At 36.1% G+C, this 27566-nt stretch overlaps 1 protein-coding gene across 11 annotated transcripts in view; it reads left to right on the forward strand.

Annotated features, from left to right (window-relative positions):
- The window catches only part of CCSER2 (coiled-coil serine rich protein 2), a 419884-nt gene that overhangs the window by 132133 nt on the left and 260185 nt on the right, over window positions 1-27566 (forward strand). For 4 of the 11 annotated variants that reach the window (XM_029244981.1, XM_029244977.1, XM_029244978.1 and 1 more), the window contains one exon: window positions 19505-20452. The exons of 2 other annotated variants lie outside the window; for them this stretch is intronic. In XM_029244981.1, coding sequence (XP_029100814.1) covers window positions 19505-20323 — 819 coding nt within the window. In that variant the 3' untranslated portion in view covers window positions 20324-20452. Of the gene's footprint in view, window positions 1-7153; window positions 7287-19504; window positions 20453-27566 lie in introns of those variants that run through there. 5 more of the 11 variants (XM_029244984.1, XM_029244987.1, XM_029244983.1 and 2 more) reach the window with 4 other exon arrangements.

Genomic DNA, 27566 nt, shown 5'->3' on the forward strand with positions numbered 1-27566 from the left:
AAAATAATAAAATAAAATGTCCACTGAAAGAAACAAAGTTTGTGTGCACAGTAGTTAGAAAACAAAGGACAGCACCAAAGTTTTCCACTGCTGGTATCCATTTCATGTGTGTAAGTAGGGTTTAACTTACTGACTTAACACAGTGAGGGTGTAGGCAGGACATAGAGAGATTTTACTCTTAGAATTTAATATTAGATAGCAATCAGTGAGAAATGGATGATCCTGTTAGGTTTCCCAGAAGCAGCATGATCAAATTAGTCTTTTAGAAGAAATTAATCAGCTTCCATAAGAGGTAATAAAAGTTGCTCCTCTTTTAGTTTATGCTAGCAGAGTGGTAACTTATTAGGCCTTTATTTGTTGGAGCATTCTAACTTCTCTTGTTCTTAGGTAATTACAAAAACATTTTTACAGATGTTTTAGAAAATTACTATTTTTTAAATGTCAGATGTAACTAAAATTTTTTCCTAGAGAATGTCTCTTTATTATTATGCTCAGAGGGTTCTTTCAAAAAGTTACATTGATATTCCTGATATAGCAGAAAATAATACCATTTCTCTTACCTAGTCCTAAAATTTCTAAGCAAATATAGCTATCCTGATCATTCAGAGCAGTGAAGTGTTAATGTACCTTCAGCCAAAGCCCACCAGGAATATATCTGTAAAACAAGTTGGGTGGATTACTTGTTGCAGCCAGGGAGAACACACATCGTGAAAAATGATATCAAGATTGTATCAGAAAGAACCTTTTATAGGATTTGAGCTTTTCTTGGATGATTTGAGGGAGGGTCTAAGGAATCGGGTTTGCTCAGATTGGATACTATCAGAAGATAGAAAAGTCTAGAGTACTTTCTGGATGGCACAGTGTGACCTTGCCTTTATCTGTACTTAGGCAAAATTATGAAGTGACCTTATTTTGTTTCATGTTACCATGGTCTCAGAGTAACCATGGTATTCTGTGAGATTGTTTATGAGATCACTGGGCACTAGGGGCTGCTTGTTATCTTTCACAGAAGGAATACCTGGGCATGGATTAAATAAAAATTTACCAACCAGATGAAATTTCTTTTACGATTGTAACTGTAACATTTGGATTGTTACCTCTCTGTTTTTTTAAATCATTTACTATACTTTGCCATGTTTTAGTGTAGTTATTGGTGGTGGTAGTAGTAATGATTACATAAGAATTATTATGAGGAAAGAGAAGTTTGGAGAGTTAGAGTTGGATCACATTATGGAGAGACTTAGATGTTAGACTGAGAACTTTCAACTTAATTCTGTAGCCAGAAGGTTCTAGCAGGGGCCAGACTTAACTATATTTTGTTACAGGGAGAGTAATGTGAGAGGAGAAACTGTGATTGTCATGAGGCAGGGGTTGTGTCTCATTCCTTCATCTGTCCTTAGTGGCTTAGCACAGGGCCCAGTAGGATTGAATCAGTTCCAGTGAGAACACAGTGAAGGCAGGGAAAACTACTTAGAAGATTATTATAATAGCCCAGGAGATGAGGCTAACCTATGATTTTTGATCTCTCATGGAGATGGAGAGAAAATCCCTGAGGCAGAATCTGTTGTCTTGAAAAGTGATTAGATGAAAAGGTGTGATGAATGGGAAGAAGATGGATGTAAGTTATCAAATGTGGATGACTGGGAAGATGACATGTCAGTTAAGAAAATAGGAGAACCAAGAGAAGGGATTTTATTTGGTAAGAAAACTACTAAAGGTTTTAGATATATATTTTAATCACTTGAGATTGAGATTCTAGCAGGACAGAAGGGTAGAGGAGTTTGAATATGTAGGATTGGAACTTGAAAGGTGCCAGAGAAGTTAGATATAGATGTAGATTCAAAGTGGGGCGGTGGGAGGTGGGAATGAGTTTATGGAAGACAGAAATCTCTAGTAAAGAGTTTCATCCACTAAGGAAGCTCAGTGCTACAGTGCCAACTGCCACAGACCCCTTTCGGAGCAAATAAGACCATTCCAGGAGGCTTCCTAAGCTCTCCCAGAAGAGGGAGACACAAGCAAACTAATCTTCCTGAATCAGGAAAAGTTTTATCTCTTCAGTGCTAAGATTAAAAATTCTCCATCCTCTAAGCTCAGGTGGTAACTCTCATCTGTTCTCATCCCTTGCTTTAAGAAAAAGCAGCTGCTGAGGGAAGAGCTGCATGTGTTCTGAAGAACTTGGCTCACTGTTCTTTATCTTATCCCACAAGGTTTGAGTTCACAGAAAGATGTTTTTACTTGGTCTCCCTAGGCTTTATCTTGAGAGAAATGAAATTTCCTCTAAAACCCTGAATCCAGATACTCTTGTTTTTTAATGTTTTCGTATTCTTTTATTTTGTTCTTGTTTGTGTGCATATGTATGTGTTTTGTCCCACCGATTTAAAGTGTAACTAGAATGTTATGCATATGGTTAAACTATATGTCAGATATCCTATGTTTTCCTACAAGTAGATTTTTTTTCCCCTTGGATGTGATATATTCATATGCATTTCTACTGCTTTTTGTTTTTATATACAACCATTGTGATTTCTCCAGCAGAAAGCATCTCATATCTTCATCCTAAAAGTCAGCAGAAGATTTAAAGTAGACTCAGTTGAGCAAAAGGCCCTTTCCTGGGCAGAGCTTAGGGATCTTCACAGCATCAACTAGGAAAGAATTATGCACTTTCTTGCCCTCTAATTAGTGCTCCAATATAAATGTAATGTGAGCTACATATATAATATAAATGCTTTAGTATCCAAATTAAAGCAAGAAGAAACATGCAAAATTAATTTTAATAAAATACTCTATTTAACCCAGTAGTACCATTTGAACATGTAATCAATATAAAGAAGATATTGAGATACGTTACATTCTAGCTTTTGTTTTCGTATGAAGTCTTTGACATCTTGTGTGTATTTTACATTTATACCACATTTCGATTGAGACTATCTGCTTAACCGCATGTAGCTGCTAGCAACCATATTGGATAGTGCAGCTCTGAATGGAGGTCACTGGGTTTGGCTTTAAACCTGAACTATGTAGCAGGAATTAACCAAAAAAAACCACAAAATAGCAAATTCCTTCAGGTTTTAAACCATAGGTCCATTTATTCATTCATTCATTGAACTTTGACTAGTTTTTTCTGTATTTCAATCCCAGTACTAAGGGCTTTGGATACTAAATAAAAGACATTGCTTGATTCTTAGTTTATGGTACTCATGGACAGACAGCAAAGTGTAAATCAGATGATAGGACAGTGAGGCCTTGTTTCTGGACCAGAGGATGGTGGACATGTCTTCCAGTTACGGGGACTAGACCTCCTGGCTCTCAAATCTATCTTCACATGGCTGTGACTTCCAGCAATCTTCAGTTCAGGAGTATAGTGTATTCCAGCACTCACTGCTGGAAGAGATCTATCCGTCTGGGAAATTTTTCTTTCTTTGTTAATACTGTCTTTTTGCTCAAAATCATGTTTCCCATCCTTTCCTTACATCTTATAAATCATACGTCTTGTAAGTTTCGAAGTTAGGGTCTTCCGTACAAGTTCCCTTCTTTGTAGAAACACTTCAGTAGACATGGAATCATGGGGAGCCAGCACATGCTGTTTCTTAGCGCTGCTGCTTGGTGTTGCTCACATGTCTGCTGTCTCTGAACTTGCCTGGTCTCAAGGTTTAGTTATGTTTTATAGTTGTTTCAGTTGTTTTTTTTTTACTATTGAAAGGAATATATAATCATCTTTTTATTATCAGGGAAATTACCTTTAGTTTATAGAGATGAGAAGGTCGTTAAACATGTTTTCCTTCTCTCCCCAAGAAAATATGATCCTACCAATATAATTAGCGTTTCAAATAATTTTCCTCAGTATCACTCTAATGTGCATTGTTTTTACTCCTCTGTTTATGTTGTTACTTTTTATTTTAAATTCTTGTAGATTCATAGGAAGTTGCAAAAATAGATCCCTTATTTCACCCAATATCCCACAACAGTTACATTTTATATAGTTGTAGTACAGTGTCAAAACCGAAATTGACTTTAGAGAATGCATAGTTCTGTGCCATTTTATCACTTGTGTAGATTCCTGCAACAACTACCATATTTAAAACACAGAATTATTGCACCACTACAAAGTTCTCTCTTCTGCGCTGCCTTTTAATAGTCACAACCACTTCTTCCCTTACCATTCCTAACCCCTGACAACCACTAATGTTTTCCATATCTAAATTTTGTCATTTCAAGAATTTTATATAAATGGTGTTATACAGTGTGTGAGCTTTTGAGATTGGCTTTTTTTCACCCAGCATAATACCCTGGAGATCCATCCAAGTAGTTGTGTCTATCAGTAATTTGTTCCTCTTTACTGCCGAGTAGTAGACCATAATATGGATGTTCCACAGTTTTTTTAACCACTTGTGTCTATAATAGATAGACATGTTGGTAGTTTCCAGTTTTTGGCTATTAAAGATAAAGCTGTTATAAATATTTGTGTAGATGTAAATTTTCATTTCTCTAGGATAAATGCCCAGTAGTGCGATTTCTGGGTAATATTGTAACTGTACGTTTAGTTTTCAGAGAAACTGGCAAGCTGTCAGAGTGGCTGTGCTATTTTAGATTCTCATCAGCATTGTATGAGTGATGCAGTTTCTCTGCATCCTCACTAGCACTTAGTGTTGTCATTATTATTTTTTAAATTTTAGCCATTCTGGTAGGTGTGTAGTTGATATCTCATTGATTTGTTGGTCTTGGGGGAGTAAAGAATGGGTATCATTGTATTTGTTTTTTAAGATTTTTAGTTGCTTGCAGTGTGTGTCCAGGCCTGGCAAATGTTATATCTTCATCTCTAGGTAAACACAATAACTTAATTTAATTCAGTTTGAATCAGTAAACAGAGTCTCCCGTTTGCTGGGGACGGTTAGGCAGAGAATGTGGGACATTTAACATCTTTTAAACTCTTGACAGGTTCTAGATATTCTTACAGATACTTTCACTTAAATTATTTTAAAGAACTAATGATTTATCATGAGAGACAATTTAATACAGTTGATTGTTTTAAGTGCCATATAAATAGAGTTATAAAATTAAAGGATAACAGTGACTCTGGAGTTGGGGGTGTGTGAGCCAACTGAATTACAACTAAAAGTGAGACGTTTCTTAGAGATGAACCATTCTATCTTAGTTCGTTCAGGCACCTATAACAATACCACAGACTGGCTTATAAACAATAGAAATTTATTTCTTACAGTTCTGGAGGCTGCAGATTCCAAGATCAAGGCACCAGCCTGCTTCCTGGTTTATAAACAGCCATCTTTTCCCTGTGTCCTCAACATGGTGGAAGGGGTGAGGGGGCTTTCTGAGATTTCTTTCACAAGGCACTAATCCTATTCATGAGGGCTCCACCCTCATGAGCTAATCACTACCCAAAGGCCCACCTCCAAACCATCACACTGGGGCAGTAGGTTTCAACATATGAAACTTCGGGGCGGGGACACAAATGACTTAGTCTGTAGCACATTCCAATCCTGCATCTTACAAATGAAGAGACTGAGACTCAGAGAAGATCAGTGGCTTTCTCAAGGTTATAGGCTCTTAGAAGATCCAAGGAAAAACACAGTTCCCTGATTCCCAGTGGGTACTATTTCCATAAACCCTCAGGGAGACCTTATTTCTTTGAGAAGGAATCTCTGACTGCTGGTTTAGTTTATATACAAAATCCCTATCTGAAAGTTTCTTTACCCAGTGCAGTGAGTAGAAGCTGGTCCTGCCTGGTAAAACCCATAGGGAGAAAAGTACATGCCCCTTCTTGGCTGAGAACTTGCTTTGTGTAAAGGTTTTGGGCCAAAACATCTCTGAAACAGCAAAATCGAGTTGTATCAGGTAATATCTATGGAGAGCACCTGGGGTCATCACCCTATTAAATATTTCCTAATCTGTTTTCACAAACACCCATGGCTAAATTAGTGGAGAAGTTACAATAATTTCAAAAGACAAGATCTTTATTTACTAGGATACTCTAAAGATCATTAATTTTATTTAGTTTCTTGTAGCTATTTGTTTCCTTAATCAACATAGAAAATGGATCTTTTTTTGGTTTTTGTTTTGTAGTGAGCAATATAGGATTATTCTTAAATTTAAATGTGTCTGATTATACTGAACCTCAGGCAAGGAATGTTGATACAGGAGTGGACATAAGTTTTTTATTTGGATCAGTGTTCCCGAAATATCTAAACATCAGTAAAATACATTAGTAATCTTCTAGTGCATCATTTCTATATCAGATTAATTGCTGTGAAAAATTATGCATACTTTATTTTGCAAATTGAGCTGGGTGATGATGATTTACAAGCTCATTTTTCTTGATGCTATCATGAGTGTTTCTATAGTTTTATGTGTGGATATGTCTCATCAGTGAGGAGGCTGGGAACAGAGAGACATGAGACCCAATCTGGTTCTATTTGTGTGAACAAATTCTCTCTTGAAGACCCAGTTTTACCTGGAATGTGAGGAAATAGAAGTAAATGACATTTCTGTTGTTTTCCAGTTCTGATAATCTGATCAAAATAAGTAAAGCTAAGAAGCCACAAGTTAATAAAATTTAAAAGTTTGCATGTGTAACCTGTGGCCTGTATGTCACATTCTTGATATAGTACTCACTCTTACAACATCCTAAGTCTTTTGAATGCTCTGTTGGTTCTGCTATCTTCAGCTAATGTTCTTTATTTTAGCTGCTAATCCTTTGAAAACCTATGAGTTAAAAAAGAAAAAAATTTTGTATGATAATTTTTTAATGCCTAATTTATTATTGATGCAGTTTCTGTGTGTTTAACTCTTAAAGTCTATCTCCCCTTTTAAATGCTTTCATTTTTTGCAAAAAAACTGGAATCTGCTACTTTAAAAAGAGATACATGATGATAAATGTAATTGTATGCCAGAAAAAATATATTATTTCATATGCATTAACTACAAATATTAGAGGAAAATAATTTTTTTCTTAACATATGAAAAATAACTAGTTTTGGATTATGATGTATTTTTAGTAATTTGGGCTGCCTGTATTTTAAAAAATGAAATCTGTCTTCTCATTAACACTGTTATTTTTTTTTAAAGTATGACTGTGGTTTCTCTATTTTTTGGTTCCCTTTTTTATTATACCTCCCTACCCCCATCTCTCTCTGCACAGGGTGGGTATTCTGCCCCCTCCTTCTCTCCTTGGCAGGGCTCCTTCCAAGGCATCCCACGGACTGTTCCACCGCACCGCAGACAGAGTGAGTCTGTGTCTCTCACTCCTATCCTGCTCTGGCTTCCCATTCATGGTATTCCCCTTCTGCATGACTATCCCTCCCCAGCACCTCCTCTCCCTCCAGAGTGACCTGCAGGCACACGCTAAACCAGCACTCCCTGGGCTCTCCTCTCTTAATTAATACTTCCTTTGACTGCATGTAAATAGACTTTTCTCCTTAGAGCCTTAGGAAAGCTGTCTGAAGTTAATGTCATTCTAATGCCGTTTAAACCTATTGCCAGTGACCCTATACCTACTGACATGCATCTGTCTTTAATATATTTTCTATTTTCATGACCTTGAGATATATGAATAAAAATGTTTTAAACCTAGTCATGTTAAAAATGTATACACTATCTGCAGTAGTATAATGGACAGATGCATATTGTTTAGGGAGCAGGCTTACTAGACCATTGCACATTTCTTTAAATATTTTCTAATCAAAAGGTGTTGATTGTGTTTCACTGTCATCTAATACAAAAATCTTTTAAATCATTTTTAAGAGTGTTTTTTAATAACTAATATGTCTTTGTAATTTATCAGCTGCTTTACAGTACAGAAGAAATGGCTTTTGAATATGCATGGTTTACTAACATTTCTAATGATTTAGTAATTGTTTGACTTCAAAAAAAATCTTTGTTTACATTAAATCTGCTTTCCAAAACAGCATTTATTATTTTGTATTATGTACTTAAGTATATAACTGGTAAGTTGGTTATATTTTATCTTTTTTGAAAAGTCACCCAAAAAAAGCTACTGTTAATGAGAAAGATATAAATGTTGTCAGAGTCACTTTTATGCCTTCTCCATAGATTTGCCCTGATTTGTGATTCATATCAATTTTTTCATAAATTATTCTTATCAAAGTCATGTGAAGTATCAAAGGTCCAAAAGGGGGAAATTTTAAGCAGTTAAAATTTTAAAATGTGATTTATTCAAATAAAACTTTATTTCTTGAATTAGTCAATTATAAGGTATCAACGTGAATTTGAGACAAGGTTTGAAGTTTATTTTTTGATCATTATGCCTTTCCTTCCCTTTTGCACTTTTTAAAGAACAATGGAATAGAGTTTGCATAGGCTTTTATATCAAGTTTATTTACTAGCAAGTTAATTTGTTGGGTGAAAGCGTTCCTCCCTTTTCCTCCTTTCCCATCTCCTACCACCTTTGTAAATCCTCCTTTTTACTTCCTTTGCTTCAATTAGGTTGCTTTCTCCTCTATTTGAAGATGGCTAGCACATAAAGAATTATACTGAATTGCTAGTGAACTAATCTGAATTTCAAAGGGCAATTACAACAAATGATAATGTATTCTTAAGCTGTAGCCAGTATACTGCATGGTTGACAGATTTACCTCAGATTGAGGTAAATTACGCACCTACCTTAACTTTTCTGAAGCCCCCTTGTAGTCCCTGTTCTTTTTCTCCACTGTTCTTCTCCCCTATTCTCCTTCTCAGCTACATGTAATATGGAATTGGAGTTTAAGGTTAATTATTCAGTATTACAAATAGTTTAGATTTATTTTTAAAACATGTTTCCCAGAAGCACCCATTTCACTAGTTTCTCATTAGTATAGCTTTAGAAATTACTCATCCCTCACCTGAATCGTTGGCTCTCCATTTCCAAATGCTTCTTTCTCCTTTGGGTTCAGAGGTATTTTTTTCATTTCCAACTATGAAGCAGCACCGTCTGTCCTTCAGCACTACTATCAAGAACTGTCTTTCTAGCTTTTCTAGGTCAAACCTGCTTTCTCTGCATCTCCAAGTTAGCAAAAAGAAAGTTTGGTTCGCCAGAGTTTGGATGTGTTGGCCACCTAGGAGAAGGTATACACATTGGAGTCTTTTCCTGGGTAAGTTCTCATGGCTTATGCAGCTAAGAGAACTGGCCCTGAGACTTGATCATTGAGACTTGTAGAACTCTGTTTGTGGAAAGTGCTAACTAGAGGACTTATTCACAGCTTTTTTTTTTTTTTTTTTGCGGTACGTGGGCCTCTCACTGTTGTGGCCTCTCCCGTTTCAGAGCACAGGCTCCGGACGTGCAGGCTCAGCAGCCATGGCTCACGGGCCTAGCCGCTCCGCGGCATGTGGGATCCTTCCCGGACCGGGGCACGAACCCGCGTCCCCTGCATTGGCAGGCGGACTCTCAACCACTGCGCCACCAGGGAAGCCCTGTTCACAGCTTTTTGACAGCTCTTATTGAGCTTTGAAGGTTCCTTTAAAGGAAATATGTTTAAACTACTACACTGTTTTAAATTTACCCTGAGAACGCCTGAAGGAGTATAAAAAAAATATAAAAGAGTGTAAAATAATAATGATTATTATTTTATAACGATAAAATATAGAGAAGGAGAAGGATATGAAATTATGGGAGTAAATCCAGTAGTTTTCCAGAGAGTTTTGGAATAGGTGTCCCCATTTCCTGCACTAAACTATGTATTCAGTGAAACAATATTTGTCTCCACATTTAGTCAGTTTGTGATTTCTAGTGCTGATTTTAATTTTGGAGAGGTTAATTCTGTAAGTGATGGTATGTAGTTGAGAGAGTTCTCCTACATTATCGTGTTTCAATAATAAGTTCTTTCTGATGCCCTCTTGAACATCAACTTAAGCGTACTGCCTTTTTTTGTAAACGCAGAAGCCAGGTAAGCTTGGCTATTAGTCTTCAGTAAGGTAGTCTGTTTTTGGTTTCGTCTTTTAAAATGTGTAAGAGTAGTGGACCTAATAAAACAGGCATAAAGAGAGAGCCTGTTGTAGATATTGCAGAGAGTGAAATAACTAATGTTTACAGGGACTGTTTAGCTCTGGTAACTCCAGAAAGCTGCAGTGGCCAAGGATGTTCTTGGTGAATTTAAGAATAACTTTAAAAAAATGGAGATAAAAGGAAAATCCTGGTCTTTTTTTTTTTTTTTTTTACTTTCTCAGGAAATTTTGACTTACATTCCTTTTCTCAGGTGTATTACTAGTCTCAGCTTGATGATGCTTATCTCCCAGTTTCAAATTAAATTTTCCCTAGGTTAGCAGAAAATATCTACATTTAAACATTCAAAGGTCTTCCTGCTGTCAGTAGGCACTTCAGCTTTTGTCCAACTGACTTAACTGGCATTGGTTTAGTCTTTCTAATTTCCAACTGTGTAAAATTAGGAATGATATATATATATATATATATATATATATATATAACCTACCTCACAGTATGAAAATTTAATAAAAATAATTACATTTGGCAAGTAACAGCCTTAATGGTAATCTCAAATAACATTTCTTGCCAGAGCATATGCTTTCAGGAATACCTGACTTTTCAAAAAGTATATCTTGGAATAATACCTATTTCTTATCATGCCTAAAGAGACTTGAAATTCTCTGTTTAACACCTTTCTTGAAAGAATTTAGAAATCTTACTTCCTTTAGCTTCCACATACAGTAACTTAAATTGGAAGAAAAAAGTTGTTTTTAAGCAACAAAAGTAACAAATACATGTTTATGTCTTAATAGCCATATTAAGCCCAGCAGTTTCTTTTTTAAAAAATGTTATTGAAGTATAGTTGATTTACAATGTTGTATTTAGTTTCTGCTGTACAGCAAAGTGACTCAGTTATACATACATATATTCTTTTTCATATTCTCTTTTATTATGGTTTATCACAGGATATTGAATATAGTTCCCTGTGCTATACAGTAGGACCTTGTTGTTTATCCATCCTATATATAATAGTTTGCATTGGTAATCCCAAACTCCCAATCCAGCCCAGCAGTTTCTTGATGCAGTGCTGCCTGATTTCTAAATTTATATTATAATAATCACTAATTGTATTCACCAGAATTATATTAAGAATGGCAATTATATTGCCTTATATTTTCCTCCTCCTCTTACAACCTTCAGGGGTTGTTTCACAAACCTTTTTTGACAAATTCATTTTACATCATAACCCAGTATATATTTACTGAATGAAACTATATATTTACAACCCAAGACATACGTGTGTGTGTATATTTAATATTCAGATTAAAGATTCATGAAACAGTACTTTTTGTTAGGACATATGATACTCTCATATTTTTTTTCCCAATTTTTTGTTTTGCTTTTTTTCACATAGTATTATATGAGCATTTTTTATATAGTAAATATTTCTTGAAAACATTTTAATGGCTACATGATAATACATTATCATGTGACTATGATATCATTTATTTAATGTTTTCCTGTTGTTTGACATTGATGTTGTTTCCATTTTCCCCTATTAAACAGAGATACTATTGTAGTGCAATTTATTCTTGTGTTTAGATCAGTGTCAGCACTAGAAGGATGGTTCTTAAAGGGTGTGTGCTTTTTAGAGATGCTTGATGTGTATTGTTAAACTGTCAAACATGTTCATAAGGTATACATTAATGTGACTCAATCTGATTGGCTTCACCATGTGACTGTAATCAATTGTACATGTAAAGATAGCATCAGTCAGTGCTTTAATGAGAATTTAGCTCTGAGAGTGACTTTTCATAAAAATAAAATATTTTTGATGAAGTCGAAAAGAGCAACTCAGTAAAAACTGAACAATTCGATTTTACAGTAAGCTATTTTTTTTAAAAGTGTGGTTGATATAGAATATGGCACTGTGTCCATATTTGCAGTTAATTCAAGTGCAGATTAGTCACTGGTTAATTGACTAGAAATGTGCATCAAACTCATGGTCCAGGAGGCCGTCCCATAAACGTAGGCATGGGTTAGTTTCTTTCTCAACACCTTGCAATTATGAGAAACAAAGCAATTGCTGTTATCTGTATAAGCCTTTTATAGCCTGCTCTGCAGATTGTGGGATTGTCTTGTTAGCTGTATTTGTTGCCATATCATAGTGCCTGCAGTATCCTACTCTGGATAAATATACCATGCGTATTGGTCACAGCAGTGGAATTGTACTATTATGATGTTATTTAGTTTAGTTTTTTTTTTTTCCCTGAACTGTTCTCCATCCCAGGGGTAGATGCTGATGGGTTCTTTGTCTTAGAGATATAGACTCATGAAAATTAAGCATCTCACACTAATTATGCCTGTGCAGTAAATACTTAAGTCACTATTATTCACGTCCATAGTTTTTATATTTTTAATTAATTTGTATTGGAGTATAGTTGCTTTACAGTGTTGTGTTGATAGTTTTTAAAAGCAGTTAACTGATCAACTTAGAAAAGTCATTGAACTCCTTATTTCAGAAATTGCTTATTTATAATTTATATTTATCAGTCAGATATCTTCCCTAAGTTCTCTGAGATCTAGAGGCACTATTCTGAGATCTAGGGAATGAGAGCATTCCTGGTCCTCAGGAATCCTTGGAAGCTTTGATTGGGTTCATGTGAATTATAGACCAGAATTCTTTGAATCTAGTTATACTAGGGATCCAGTCCTGTCTTCCATCTCTATAGTGATGTGGGGAGCCTTGCTTATAATGTAGAACATTATATTTAAGACATACATGAAAATCAGATTATTCTTTTATTGGTCTTTAATGCAGCAGCAGTTAAAAGTAAACTAACATTCAGTTGTATTTATAATATGCAAGACTGAAATTATTAAAAATAATTTCTACTTCCTTTATAAGGGATTACATGCAGCTAAACCTTTTTAGATCTTTGGAGTATGAATATTAATTGTGTCAAAATTCTTTTCAGTATTTTATTTGGTAAGATTCTTCAAGTGATTCCTTTTAAGGGTAAGAAGATTATATACACTGTTCTGTGGATATGAATATTTGTATTAACTTGCAAACCACTTCAGCAAGAAAGTATAAATCTATTAAGAATATGTTTTCATTTTATAGAAATATATTAAAATAATAAGTCCTAGAAAAATACAACAAAAGAAAAGCAAATACCGTTGGCTGCTACCCAGTCATGGCAATTCCTTGGTGTTGTATGTGGTCTCTGACACCACTGTCCTGTCTTTTTCTTGTCTCTGCTCTCCCATTATGCCATTGGCAAGGAGTTGAGAAGTTAGTCCATTACTTCTCTGACAAAGCGTGGTACAGTACAATTTCAGATTTTTTCCTACCACCTTCTTCATTGTAACTTTTTCCCCCCCAGTTTGCATGATGCATGTCAGAGCCTGCATGAAATTACAGGCATGTTACCAATGGCTCCATTACCATCTTCCTTTTAACCTTTGAAATGTATTTAATAATGATAATAAACCTGTATGTATCAAGAAAATAATATTAGGTCATTCCTGTGTCTGTTATGCAATAGCATTTTTATGAACATTTTCTGTTTTCTACCTTACACACTTTGACATATTTTTACTCCATCAGGACTTGATATTTCTAGCTGCTGTCTTACTATTGGTGACTTTAGAACAAGAATGTTTACAGAAACTTCCTTTGTATGTTTACAGATATGACTATTTTTTCTATGTTAATGCTAGAAATCTTTGAAGTGCTATGAAATGGTGAAGGTGAAGAGTTTTTGTGATGAGTGCTAATTTGCATTTCCTTGTGTTCAGTATATTTCCTCCAGGGGGTCTCTTGGAACCACTTTTCCCTGGAAATACTGCTTCACCATGTGGCTTGAATTTGGTGTCTGAGAGTTATCCTCTGTAGGACAGATCAGCTAAGAAGGAAATAGGACATTATCTAGGAAAGTTAATACCTGAATGTTGGTATTGAATCTGTCTTTTTGAGTTTTTAAAACAATCATCTGGCTATACTGCATATTCTGAAAGTCTGTGAACTCATTGGACTTAACCCAAATATCAAAGAATAATAAAATTTTAGTGCTGCATTTTAAATTCTCTGTCAGTTCAAATTCTGGCTTTGCCATTTACTAAAGTCTGTGAATTTGGAGATTCTACTTAATTTCATTTAACCTCAGTTTACTCATTTACAAAAAGAAGATAGTACCTTCCACCTAGGGTCTTGTGATAACTAGAGATAATGCATGTGAGCGTAGAGTTTGGTTGTCTACCATTGGAAAGAAGGGAAACCCTTCTTTTACAGTCTAGAGTATAATATTTCTCAAGTATTTGTAATGTGTCAGGCATAATACTAAGCACTTTATATGCATGTTATCATTTGTGATTTACAACAATTCAATGAGGTGTAGGCACTATTATCCTCATTTTACAAGTTACAAAATTCCATCTCAGAGTAGTAAGATAATTTACCCAATATCTCACTGATAGAGATAGAGCCAGAACTCAAATCCAGATCAGTCTGACTTCCAAAGCTCAGTGATTCAGTACTGTGTTGTACTAGCTCCTTCATGTAGCCACATGTAAATTTTCTCTAAACGTTAAAGTGCCTTGCATGTCCTAGCTCTAGTTTATCTCCAGGAGGACACTTGAGGAATCTTGACTTCTGTGTCATATCAGATATGCCTCCTGTGGATTTAAAACATTTAGGTATGACTGACATTATTGAGATATGTATTTGGAGCCTAGAAACCTTGCAATCTGTAGCAACTAGTTTATTATAATACTATTATAGAAGTTGCTTCCCCGCCCCCCCAAGATGTAGTTACAAAAGGACAATGGCTTGAATTAATCATTTTCACACCTTTTCATAATCGTGAGTGACATTTACTGAGCAATTTTGATGTGCTCTGGGAGGTTCTATCCTAAGTGTTTTACATGTTATAATCATTTTTAATTATTAGAATTAGAAATGGAAAATAGTTGAATGCTTGTTAAGACAGTTTCCCTAACATATTTCATCCAGAAATGTCAAGTCTCCCAACTAAAAAACATCTCTGGCGTAGCTGGTGGATCATTATGGGAGGTGCAGGTCATAATGGGAGGTGCTGTGTTCAAGCTAACATGTAATGAATCCTTCATGCTATGCTTCTAAACATGAATCATTAAGCTGACCCCAAACTTATTTAGAGAAAACATTTTTTTAATTATAAGATTTCTTTTCCATCAGTTATTAAGACTCGTTTAAATTAGTGCTGCATCATTGACCTAATAGGGGAGTATCATTTTGCTAGTCTGTTACCAAAGAAGCCGTGCTGGAATATACCACTTACCAATACTCATTTATTTATTTATTATCTAGTAAATACATATTTAATCCCTGCTGTGTGCCAAATACTGAGGATACCAACTACAACAACAAAAAATGAATAAAGCGTGGTACATGCCTTAAGAAGCGCATAGTCTCTGGTTATCTTTGTAAGCAGCACAGAATAGACATTTAAGGTTATCATTGAAGATGCCTATCAATCCCTTGCATAATTACCCAGTAGTGCCTATTGCTGGCACTCTTGACCTTAACATCTGTAGCCATTGCATCTGAGAATTCTCAGAATAGTGTGCTGAAGTATATGTATTCAACTACTAAAGTAAGACTTGAAGTTGCTGAGTCCAGTTAGAAGCCCTGAGTTCTTTCAGTCTAGGAATGGATCCACATTTTTAAGCTTTAGTAACCAACCTTTCTACAAGTTGCAAGGTTGGAGTACTAAAGCTCTACGAATTTGTGACTACAGAGAGTTTCCCGAGGTCCCTGCAGTAGTGGGGGAATTCCTTTTGCCCTCTGAGTCTTGTGGGCGGCTGAAGCTATGTAATGAATGGGCTGGTGGGCAACTTCCCCAGAGGTCTTTTTTTGATACAGGGCAATACCTCGTCTTTCATCTTCGAAGCCAGAAACCTGAACTCATCTTAAATTTCTCTATCTCCTTCAAAACTCTTTCAATCATTTCCAGTTTTTTTTCCTATATCCTAATTTTAAACCCTTATAATTTATCACTTTTGCTGTTAGCAATGGCGTACTACCTGGGTGTTATGCTTAACAGTCTCATCCCCTACTGTTACATTCCTCACTGATCCCACCAGAGTGACATTCTAAAATACACATTGGGTCTTACAATTCCTCTGCTTAAAATTCATCAATGTCTCCCATCATCTACTGTACAGAGTCAGAACTATTTGGCCTGATGCGAGTTCCTTTATGAGTTGGCCCTTGCCTACACTTTCCTACCAACATTGTGCTTGCCAATTCAAACAATTTGAAGTTACTAGAACATAATTATGTTCTTTTTTTTTTGCCTTTGTGTTTTGCATGTACTGGCCCTTTACCCTGAATGTTCTTCCCTTCTTGTCTTCTTGGCAAACTCCTACTCATCTTAAAACTCAGTTCAGATGTTTGCAATTCTTGGATGCCTTCTGTGACCTCTCTAATCAGGCATATATTTTCTTCTTGCTTCTACATTTTGTTATGCTTGAGACATGGTCTCATCATTTGTCTACTTGACTCTTTCTTATGAGGCCTCTCAACCACAGGAACAGCATTGTGTTCAGGTTCCTATTTTCCTACACCTACTACAGTGCATGATATATCAGACATTTTTTAAATGAATGAATGGTTTTGATATTCCTTCCTATTGATCTTATTATCCCTGATACATGGGAATTTTCTTTTTATATTTAAAATTCATTCTGAAAACACCTGTGGTAGTGCAGTAGTAAACGTGGGCAAGATGAATTGTTAATATACAGCTGAGAGTTTAGAATTTGGGGAATTGTACTGCAAGCAGCAAGCTGTCCGAACACATCTTTGCTTTTGCTTGCTAGATGTTAAGAGGCAACTTGTTGTTCTACTTGTCAACAGGTAATTAATGACAACCCAGTCTTTAGTGGGTAACCAGTTTTACACAGTCTTCCACAAATCAGGAGTAAGCCTTTCCTTGGTCCTCACTATAGTCATTTCTTGATCTTCTAGAGACAGAAGATCAAGTAGCAGAATCGATTTACAAACTAGTTTTCAAATAAATAATAAAATAAGACATTTATTTTGGGATAGGGAAATTAAATTTTTATTTAAAATAAACTTTTAATAAAAATATAAAATCTATATTATTCAGCATTTAGAAACCACTGATTTATTTAATGTAATTAAATGATAGTATGGACACTTTTTGTATAATTGGTCAGTCTAACTCCTCTCAGTTAAAAGACTCAAAATTTTATTATTTTTTAAAAACCTGATTATTTTCTAGTTCTTTAGTATTTGTTATTGAGCTTTATTGCCTCTAATACAAGCAGAACATCTTTCTGACATGACACTCTGCTGTATTTCCATTTAGTTCTCTGGTAAGCAGTGGTCATTTGGGTAATATAAGTAATCAGAACAATGCACATGGATAATTTATCTACAGTTCATAGTGCCCCTTTTCTGGAGGCTTGATTATCTTAATAATCAGTTTAATCTTACTTAGAAAATTATACCTGTATGCTTTGAGCTGGTAGTGCATATTTATACCGTTTTTTTCCTTATGGGCAATAGACATATTACAATAAAATCACTTATTTAGATTGTCACTGATATTTTCAAAGGTCTTAAATTGTTTTAAGATTTTTAATTCGAGACTAGACTATCTTATTGTTTTTAAAGGTGAAAAGAGGTAAAAAGGGAAAACAGATCCCCATTCAATTAACCGTTTAATGTTGCACTTTTCTCCTCCTTGGTTGCTTTTTTTTTTCCCTTAGGTAGATTTTGGTTTGCTTAATAGGGCCCTGCTTTATATTTTTACTGATCTTTCTAAAGAATATACCACTTTGGCATGGCCAGTTTTTTCTAGGGAATCCCAAGGAGAGTCTTGAATAAATTCCTTGATGATTTTAGTACCTCTAAATCATCTCTATGGTGATATATTGTGAAAATGCCCAGTGACTTTAACTAGGACATTTATCTTGAAGCAAAAACTGACATGACTTATTTATTTTAAATATTCTAAGATAAAATTTTAATGTAACATATTCTGCATGGATTAACTTTGAGTAGTCATTTTCCTGATGTTTATTATTATTATAAGTAGCAAGTCAACCCCATGCCATCATGACCAACCATCCCTCCATGAGTTGGTGACCTTTGTTCTCAGTAACTTGTAACCCCTCCATAATCTAATCCCTGATTTCTGACTCTGGTAGCCATTGTCCAGTGCTGGTCAAGGAGGTGAAAAAAGGAGCAAAATACAAATGATGCAACATAAATAGATTCACCCTTTCTTTTGGGGAAATTAGAGATACTGTGTAGATTTGTTTGTGGATTAGCATAGTAAAAAAATTATTAGTAAAATATGGTCTTTTAAAAACATTCATGTTTCAAAGCCCTTTGCCAAATTTTTTGACATTTTCAGCCCACATTATTTAATAGAACGTATATATGAGGTGTGTGTGTGTGTGTGTGTGTGTGTGTGTGTGTGTGTGTGTGTAAACATTTAGAGCAGCTATTCCTGTATCGTGATATGACCAATAGGCTCTGCCCCATAAACTTTTAACTGTTTGGGCCATTGAAAGATAACTTTAAGATTCATATTTCTTTACTGAATGCCCCAAAGTAATGGAAGTTGTATGTTTCCTCTGATTTGTATAGAATATAATCACACAGTAATCTCCAGAGAAGTGTGTGCAAGGCATGTGAGCCGTAAGAACTTTACTTTTGTAGGCTTCTGAGCTTTAGTTCAAGTTACAGGCAACTTGAAATCTGTTTTAATCTCAGACATCATTCAAAAGGCTGGTTATTTTTAGTTTTATTAATGGACATTTGCTCTTGGGGAAGGTAAATCTGTTTTTCATATATCAGCCATAAGAGAACCTTGGTTGATCCCTCAAATGGCATCGAGACAGAACAAATAAGCTGTGAAAACATTTTATTCTGAAACTTTTCAGTAAGAATATTAAAGGTAGGTTAACATTAGCTAAAGATGTTGACCTATTTTTTTTAAGTAATTAGAATTTCACATCAACTGAGAATATAATCTTCATTCTAAATTGTTTATCTGCTGGTAATTTTAATTCTTGATAGAGGTACAGCACCTGACACTTTGAAGTTAATGCTTCCTCTGATGAAGTGTATTGAAGTGGTATAGAGCTTTCCTTAAAAAATAAGCTTTTAAAATGGGTAATATTCTGAAGGTCATAGTTGCTATCATTCTGTCAAGCTGTCTTATATATAAAGTTTTAAATAATTAATGAATCAATTAAGGTAGGAATCATTTTTTACAGTAAATCAGTACTTTAATATTTTTCTTTTCTCCTGTTTGATTTTGGATCTTGTTTAGCGTTTACTGCCTGTACCATTTTTTGTTTGCATCATCACTCTTGTATGTGTCTCATGAATTACTTGAATATTGCAATTTATGTTTTAATTGAAAAACCCCCACATGCTTCTCATATTAAAACATAATAAGTACCAACACAGCCTAATTGGAACTTATATTAATTCTGGGTGTTATTTCTAAAATGAATTGTTGCTAATGTTGTTTTTAATTCTAATAGCCTCAAGTACTACAGCCTTCCAGCAGCCTTCCCAGACCCACAGACCACGCCCAGGGAAAACTAGCAAAGCCACAACATACCGAGGCCCACAGTGAGTGCATAATCCAGGGCATACATCAGGCTGTTGCACCTCTGGATGAAAGCTTTACACACGGCTTGCAACAAGAAAGCAGCAGTGGTCTGGAAGACCGGCCTTTTTCATCAAGCCCAGAATTCACTAAGGATGTGGTGAAGAGTACACCTTCTGAAGCAGACTTGAACATGACCATGAATGCTCAAGAGCCTTATCATTTGGCAAATAATCAAATTAGTGACATGCAATTTGTAACCACTTCTCTTCAGACACTTCCCCAGTCAAGTATAGTAGACCAGGCTAAGAGAGTTGGAAGAAATCAGTCTTCACCAGAGGGCTACACATCTCAGCCCAAGTCCTCGAAGCTTTTTAAGCCATCCATCTTGAATTCTGTGGTACCTCCTCCAGTTCCTGAAACGTGTCCAAGTGGGAATCCCACTTGTAAGAAGTCACCAATAATCACACCATGTAATTCTGCAAAACTCCAGCCAACATCTAGTCAAACAAATCTTGCAAATAATCCAAATCCAAAAGCATCTAAGCTCCGCCCCCCTGCTGGCTCTTTCAAACAAAAACAAATAAGCAGCCCCCGACTAGAGCCTCAAAACTTCCAGGCCAAGACAAGCATCCCAAGGCCACTAACAAGAAGAAAAGAAATCATGCAGAATCCTAATGACAATTTGAATTCTGGGGATTGTTTGGCCTCTAATCAATATTCTCGTCTTCCTAAACCAAAGATACATTAAGCATAGCCATCACCTGCCAATTTGTTTTTTTAAAACACAGTCTGTAATAGCTTTATGTGCAGTTTGCTACTGTGATGGAGGTTCCATTGAAAGCTTGCAAATCTAAAAATTAAAATGTGGAAGCTTCTACTAGTTTGGCTCTTCCATTTTATATCCTGGTTGAAGTACATAGTATTTGAGCATATTTGTCTCAGGTAAACACAAAAGTTTGCTTACCCATTCAGAGGTCTACAGAAGGCTCTAATGTTATCCATCCCTCTGCACATCAGAAAATTCATAATATTCCACTTAGCAAGCAACAAATGTGTTTTGCTGATTTAGTCCTTTTAAGGTCTGTATTAATTGTGGTTGTCACAGCCTCACCCTTTTTCACTCATCCCTCCTGTGAATATGGTTACTATTATAACTAAAAATTTGGTGATAATGGAAGATGGTAGTCTGTACGTAGAGTTCTGGCCAGTGATTTGTATATTTAAAAGGTCTATGCAAAAGCTCTGTGATGAATACAGGAGATCAGGCTTTTATTGGGAAGTTTATGTACGTTTTATTTTTCTTTGCTATAGTCTCAATATTTATTTACCAGAAAATTCCCCTGGCTAAAAATGTTTCATATTATATATATAAACCAATTATATGTTGCTTTAACATCTTGTTTTAGACACACACACACACACACCATTTGTGTTTGTTTTTATTATTGAATAAATTTTGGAAAGCTCGAGTGAGGATACATCTTGAAACCTGACGTAAAGATGTATTCATTTGTAACATATGTCGGTGCTAGAGTTTTGCTGGTAATTCCATTTTGAACCCTATCGACTTATGGATCCATGATAGCTGTTTTGAGGTTCCACAGTATATATTTTAAATTAAGTCTTTATTGCAATGTTTATATTTATTGACTTTCTGCTAATATCCGAAGACTGGAATAATGGACTTGAAATGTTTGCACAGAACTTTGATGGGATATAAATATCCCATATATAGGGATTTAAAACTATTTTCTATAGCAAAGCGAGTTAAAGTATTTTGAGTATAATTATAAATTTAAGTAAGACTATCTTGAGAAAACCAGAATTCATAATAGCTGTGTTTTTTTGAGTTTTCCAGGTTTCCCTTTTATGTTGGTGTATGTTTGAATGACAATTTCTTGAAAGTAGATTTGTGAAGAAAAATAAAATTAGAAAGGGGAAATTATGTTTTATTAAAAGGTATTAAAAGATATTTCAATGGCAATATGTTTATTTATTTTAATGTGCTAAGAAGGTAGCTGTGGAACTGCCAAGGGACCATATGCATTAACCTAATTATGCTGCAGGCCGCTTGTCAGGTGGTTCAGTAAATTTGCCCTCCTGTTCTCCCAAATCATGGCATCTCTAGGCTGTTCAACTGTTGCTGCTTTTGTTAGACTTAACGTCTTTCACACAGATAGTATTTACAATGTCAATCTTTGTTGTGATCAGCTGACCAAAAATTTATCAAAAGGGTTTATGGCCAAAAAATCAGTCACTCAAATTCCTAGGGATCCCTTTAAAAAAATGTACATCGCCCCATTTTAGAGGAACAACACAGCAAGTACTCTAGCGGAAATTTGAAAAGAGGTGTTTACTACCATTTGATGCAGTCTTTCCTTACCTATAAGGAACCATTCGAATGAATTTGCCGTTCACCAGATATCAGCGATTCTTGGATTTGGTAAGAGGTGAGCAACACAAATCTAGTATCATACTCTCATCTGACAGCACTTCTGCCAGAGAAGCACTAAAGTTGAGAAAGTTTTTCACATAGTCCAGATACTGTTACTATGCTAAGCGATGAGACATATCAGGAAGGCTCTTTTTTCTTCATAGGGACAAGCAGTAATAGCTGAAGCTGTAAGTGGGTACATGTGGTTTTTATTTTGAAGGAGAAAGAAAACTGATCTCAGATATTGCAAATGGGGTGTTTCCCTAAAGTAAAACATACTGATTAGTAGGTCTTGGTTTATTTAGAAATTATATAAACTCTTGTGAAACATTATTAACAAGTAGGCCTTTATCTTTAGGGGAAAATTTTTAAATTTTTACTTTATTTTTAACCCCCTAGTCTGAGGGAAATGTCTTTACTAAAAATGTTGACTCCTGCAATATGTTTATTCTAATCCTTTTCCTGCTCTATTTTTTATCCCTGATGAATTTGCAGAAATATTAATCCATCAGTTCAATTTCTCTGTACCTTTGTTGAGCCTTAGTCTTGGCAGAAGACTCATTAATATAATTATGAAGCATACTATTACATTTAAGAGAAAAAATCTAGGATGCTTGCATGAAACAACGAAGTATTTGCCTGCAGTTTTCTTTAAAAACTGCAAGAATATTATGCTAGTCTGCTCCTTAGTAAATGTTAAGTCAGAAATGAGGTGAGGCTGTAGCTCACCTGAATAACCAGAGCTCACTCACATTTGGCTCGATCTCTCTTTAGTGCTTCTGTAAGCCAACTCTGTGCCAAATCCCCCTGCACAGGAACTCAGATCACTCTTTTCCTTGGTTCTTGTGATTTCGGTGAAGATGGTGGCAGTGTATGAATTCTAAATCCCGAGGAAGAAGTCTTATGGGCATTGGTTAAGTTTCACATTGGTGAAAGAGGAAATAGAGTACGTAGAATTATACATTTGGCTGTTAATGGGGTGCATATAAAATTCCTTAAAGACAGCTTGGCTAAGGAGTTAATCAGTACAGGTGCAGATGAGTTTAAGGCATTAAAGGATTGTATAGTAATATCATTTAGAATGTTTCTAATAACTGAGACCCTCTAGCATTTTTCTTTTGGAGTCTCATTTTAATTTGTGCAATATTTTCAGGCGTATAGACTACTGTTCATCGTATTTATATAGATGTTAGGGAACTTTACTAAGTATTTTAACAAGTAAAAATCTGAATATGAAAGAAAATATCAGATTTGCACTTTAAATGAGCTTAACTGCTTGGAGTTGTGCCTGAAGTATCGAAATGCCTCCTATTGGGTGTGGCTTTCTTTGTTGAAATGAATTTCTCTATAATTGTTGCTGTTCAAAGTACAGCCTTTCACAGTTGTATTCTAAGCATGTCACTTTTTCCATTAAAGCACTAAGTTCTTTGAATGTTTCATTGTCCCCTTAAGTATTTTACTCAGATGCATCAGAGAGAACATGGTCCCCCTAGAGCTGTCACTTCTAAATCTTCCTGTAGCATGGATGGTGTAACAGACACAGAGATGCACTCTTCATTTCTGAGCAGAGTTGTCATGATGGTTTCCTGGCCTCTAGGGCACTGAGGATGCAATTTGGAATCATCAAATAGGCTTGCAGTGAAGAGCAGTAAGACTGCAGCATAGTTTCAGTTTACTGTCAATCTTACATAATAGTTTTTGTGTTTATGAATTAGTTGGGGTGGTTATGTTTGCATGCTTATGCACACATTTGAACATTAATTATAGCTGTAATACAGATACCTGATGTTTTTCCTTGGGGATGATGGCCTTGCTGTTTTTCTTAATTCTGATGCCTGAATTATATTTAAAAATTTTCTTTCTACACCTCCCTTCAATTTTTCTGCTGCAGCAGTTGAAAGAGTATGTTTGGGTAAATGATTATGATGGTGAGCACCAGTCTACAACTATGCTGTTAAAGATACATCATATGTTTTAACTTCGTTGGGGGAAAGCTACCCACTTTCTCCTTGGGAAAGCATTGCCGTAACAAAATAATACTGTCCCTAAGAATTTAAAATCTCTTAAGTCACTGCTGACTAAAATCAGAAACACCACGATCTTTAATGTCTGCAGTATTGTTTTTCCCACCGATTTAAAAAACCAGTTCAGAGTAAATACTGTATATTAGAATTTGCTTGTAAAATGAATTATAAAAACTGGATGTAAAGTCTCTTTCCTGAAAATGTTGGCATAGTAAATAAAAATAAAGTTCATAATTATAAAAGTTTCCTTGTCCTTCTCAACACTGACGTCCACAGTGTACTTTCTCTCATAACCTTTTTTCCACAAAGATCTAAAATATTCATTTCGTTGATTTTTTTTCAAACTCTGTATCATTTCACACACTCCCTTCAGCATACACACCACACTTCCATCCCTGATTGAGTAAAAGGAATAGGGAATTTATAATTTATTTTATTTTCCAGTTTAGCTATATGTGATAGACTTTATATAATAGGATATTTGAAGTTGCTTCAGTGATATATCACATTACCGAAAATGGTTCCATAAATGCCAGAAAAAGAGTGAATGAAATTTTATTAGTAATAAATGTGATAATGGCATTTACCATGTCTTAAGACACCTATATCAGTTTTAAGGCCCTCTGAGTTGTTAGCAAGTATTCTCTTAAATTAACTCAAAAGTTTTCCTTTTTAGTCTTTCATCAAGTGCAGTCATTTGTTTCCCATTATGTTTTTTTCCCCACATTTTCCATTCTGAAAATCTTTTTCTTCCCCAACAGAGAAAACAAGTAGAAGTTCTAACTTCTTGTGATGATCGGGTTTAAGTAATTTTGCTGGGTATCTTACGTATGCCATCATTGTACTGGCTGCTGGGTGGGCAGAGAGGAAGGCTGTGTGGTCTCTGCCTCCTGGAGCTGAAGAACCCACAGGTGGCTTTTAATACCCTCTCATCCAGTTCATCATCTTGTTGGGATAACAGTAAAACTCCTCTCCACTCCTTTCATTTCATTCTGGGCTTTAATTCCCTTGCGCTATTCTCATCTTTGCTTCTGTGTTCCTTTCTTGGTTACAGTTCTTTATTTCCCTTTGAAAACCTGGCCTTTTATAATCTGATTTTATTCAAGAACGCCTTTCTTAGCTGTACTGGATAGTCTTAAGTATTCTGCATTCTCTTCCATAGGTGATTTGGTCAAGATTTAGTTTTGAGGTTTCTCAGCTATCTTAAGCCGCTTTCCCTTGCTGACTTCAGCCCATAGATGTCTTGCTTCCAGGGGCCCAGCCACTGAGGTAGCAGTTTTAATTCACAGTGTCCTGTTAATAGGGTTATAGCAGTGTCGTGTTACAGAAGCAGGGCCAGCAGTCAATCCTACAGCCTCACACACAGAAGAGCCTGTGGGCCAAATGGAGGTCCCATTTCAAACATCTTAGATACTAACAGGCGTAGTAACACAAACCTTAGTTTATAAAAAAGCGCAGTGACAAGTACTCTGATACGTACTGTATGTGTCCATTACAGTCATGATAGCTAATAACCCTTGGTGTCCTATACGTGCCAGTTATTCTAAGCACTCTGTGCTACCCTTTTTTTTTTTTTTCTGCGGAACGCGGGCCTCTCACTGTTGTCCTTTCCCGCTGTGGAGTACAGGCTCCGGACGCGCAGGCTCAGCGGCCATGGCTCACGGGCCCCAGCCGCTCCACGGCACGTGGAATCCTCCCGGACCGGGACACGAGCCCGCGTCCCCTGCATCGGCAGGCGGACTGTCAACCACTGCGCCACCAGGGAAGCCCTGTGCTACTCTTTTAATTCTAGCAGCAATCCTATGAAGCAGGCAGCAGTATCTCCGTTTTACAGAGAGGAAGGTAAGGCTCAGAGAAGTTAAATAAGCTGCCTAAAATTTCACAGCTATTAAGTGACATAATAGAATTGGAAACGAGGCCATCTGGTTCAGGGTCCATGCAATTTAATCACAAGGCCATTACCGCTTCCCAAGGTATATTTCATCTCAGTTCATTTTCACAACAGCCCTTCCTTTCTCATGTGATAAAACTGAGACTCAGGGTGTTAAAAGTCACTTGCCCAAAGTCACACACTTATTTAACTAGCAGAATTGGTTCGGGAGGGTGGGGGTGGGGGCGGGGGTGGGACTGAAGCCAATATATTTTTATTGAATTATGCTGCCATCTAGTGGTAAAATTTGGAAACATCCTTACACGTACACTGCCTTACCCGTTTCCAAAAGACTTCAAAGCTGCTTAATATTTCAGAAGACAGAAACCCTGCAAAATCCCCAAAGCATTAAAATAAGAGTGAAGGGACAACAACTACATGGTAATGGTGGAGGCAATATCTTTTAACTGAGAGCAGACTTGGTTCTGAGCTTCCTGGCAGCCAAGGCAAAGAGGGGAACTTATATGTGTTCCATTTTTATCACTGCCAGAAAAAAAGTAGATCAGTACATCACAAGAGATTTACTGGTCTTGGACTTCATTAGCAATTCAACAACAACAGCACTAAAAATGCTGGAGGTTCCCTCAGTGTGGACATTCATTTACCTGGAAAAGCCAGCATAGAGTCTCAGTAGAACAGGTGTGCCTGTTTATATAGGAGCCCTGACTCAACCTCCTACTCTCCGCAGGCAGTCACTCCTGGGATGGGAATGCACTGTGAAGGCTTTAGCAAACTATCCACTAGATCTTTTTTTTTAATATAATTTTATTTATTTTTTTATACAGCAGGTTCTTATTAGTCATCAATTTTATACACATCAGTGTATACTTGTCAATCCCAATCTCCCAATTCATCACACACCCCCACCCCCGCCGCTTTCCCCCCTTGGTGTACATACATTTGTTCTCTACATCTGTGTCTCAATTTCTGCCCTGCAAACTGGTTCATCTGTACCATTTTTTAGGTTACACATATATGCGTTAATATACGATATTTGTTTTTCTCTTTCTGACTTACTTCACTCTGTATGACAGTCTCTAGATTCATCCACATCTCTACAAATGACCCAATTTCGTTCCTTTTTATGGCTGAGTAATATTCCATTGTATGTATGTACCACATCATCTTATCCATTCGTCTGTCGATGGGCATTTAGGTTGCTTCCATGTCCTGGCTATTGTAAATAGTGCTGCAATGAACACTGGGGTGCATGTGTCTCTTTGAATTATAGATTTCTCTGGGTATATGCCCAGTAGTGGGATTGCTGGGTCATATGGTAATTCTATCTTTAGTTTTTTAAGGGACCTCCATACTGTTCTCCATAATGGCTGTATCAATTTACGTTCCCACCAGCAGTGCAAGAGGGTTCCCTTTTCTCCACACCCTCTCCAGCATTTGTGGTTTGTAGATTTTCTGATGATGCCCATTCTAACTGGTGTGAGGTGATATCTCATTGTAGTTTTGATTTGCATTTCTCTAATAATTAGTGATGTTGAGTAGCTTTTCATGTGCTTCTTGGCCATCTGTATGTCTTCTTTGGAGAAATGTCTATTTAGGCCTTCTGCCCATTTTTGGATTGGGTTGTTTGTTTTTTTAATATTGA

This window comes from Monodon monoceros, unplaced genomic scaffold (genome assembly GCF_005190385.1).
Source record: "Monodon monoceros isolate NGI ecotype Baffin Bay Population unplaced genomic scaffold, NGI_Narwhal_1 Super_Scaffold_4, whole genome shotgun sequence".
In the NCBI taxonomy this organism is placed as follows: Eukaryota; Metazoa; Chordata; class Mammalia; order Artiodactyla; family Monodontidae; genus Monodon; species Monodon monoceros.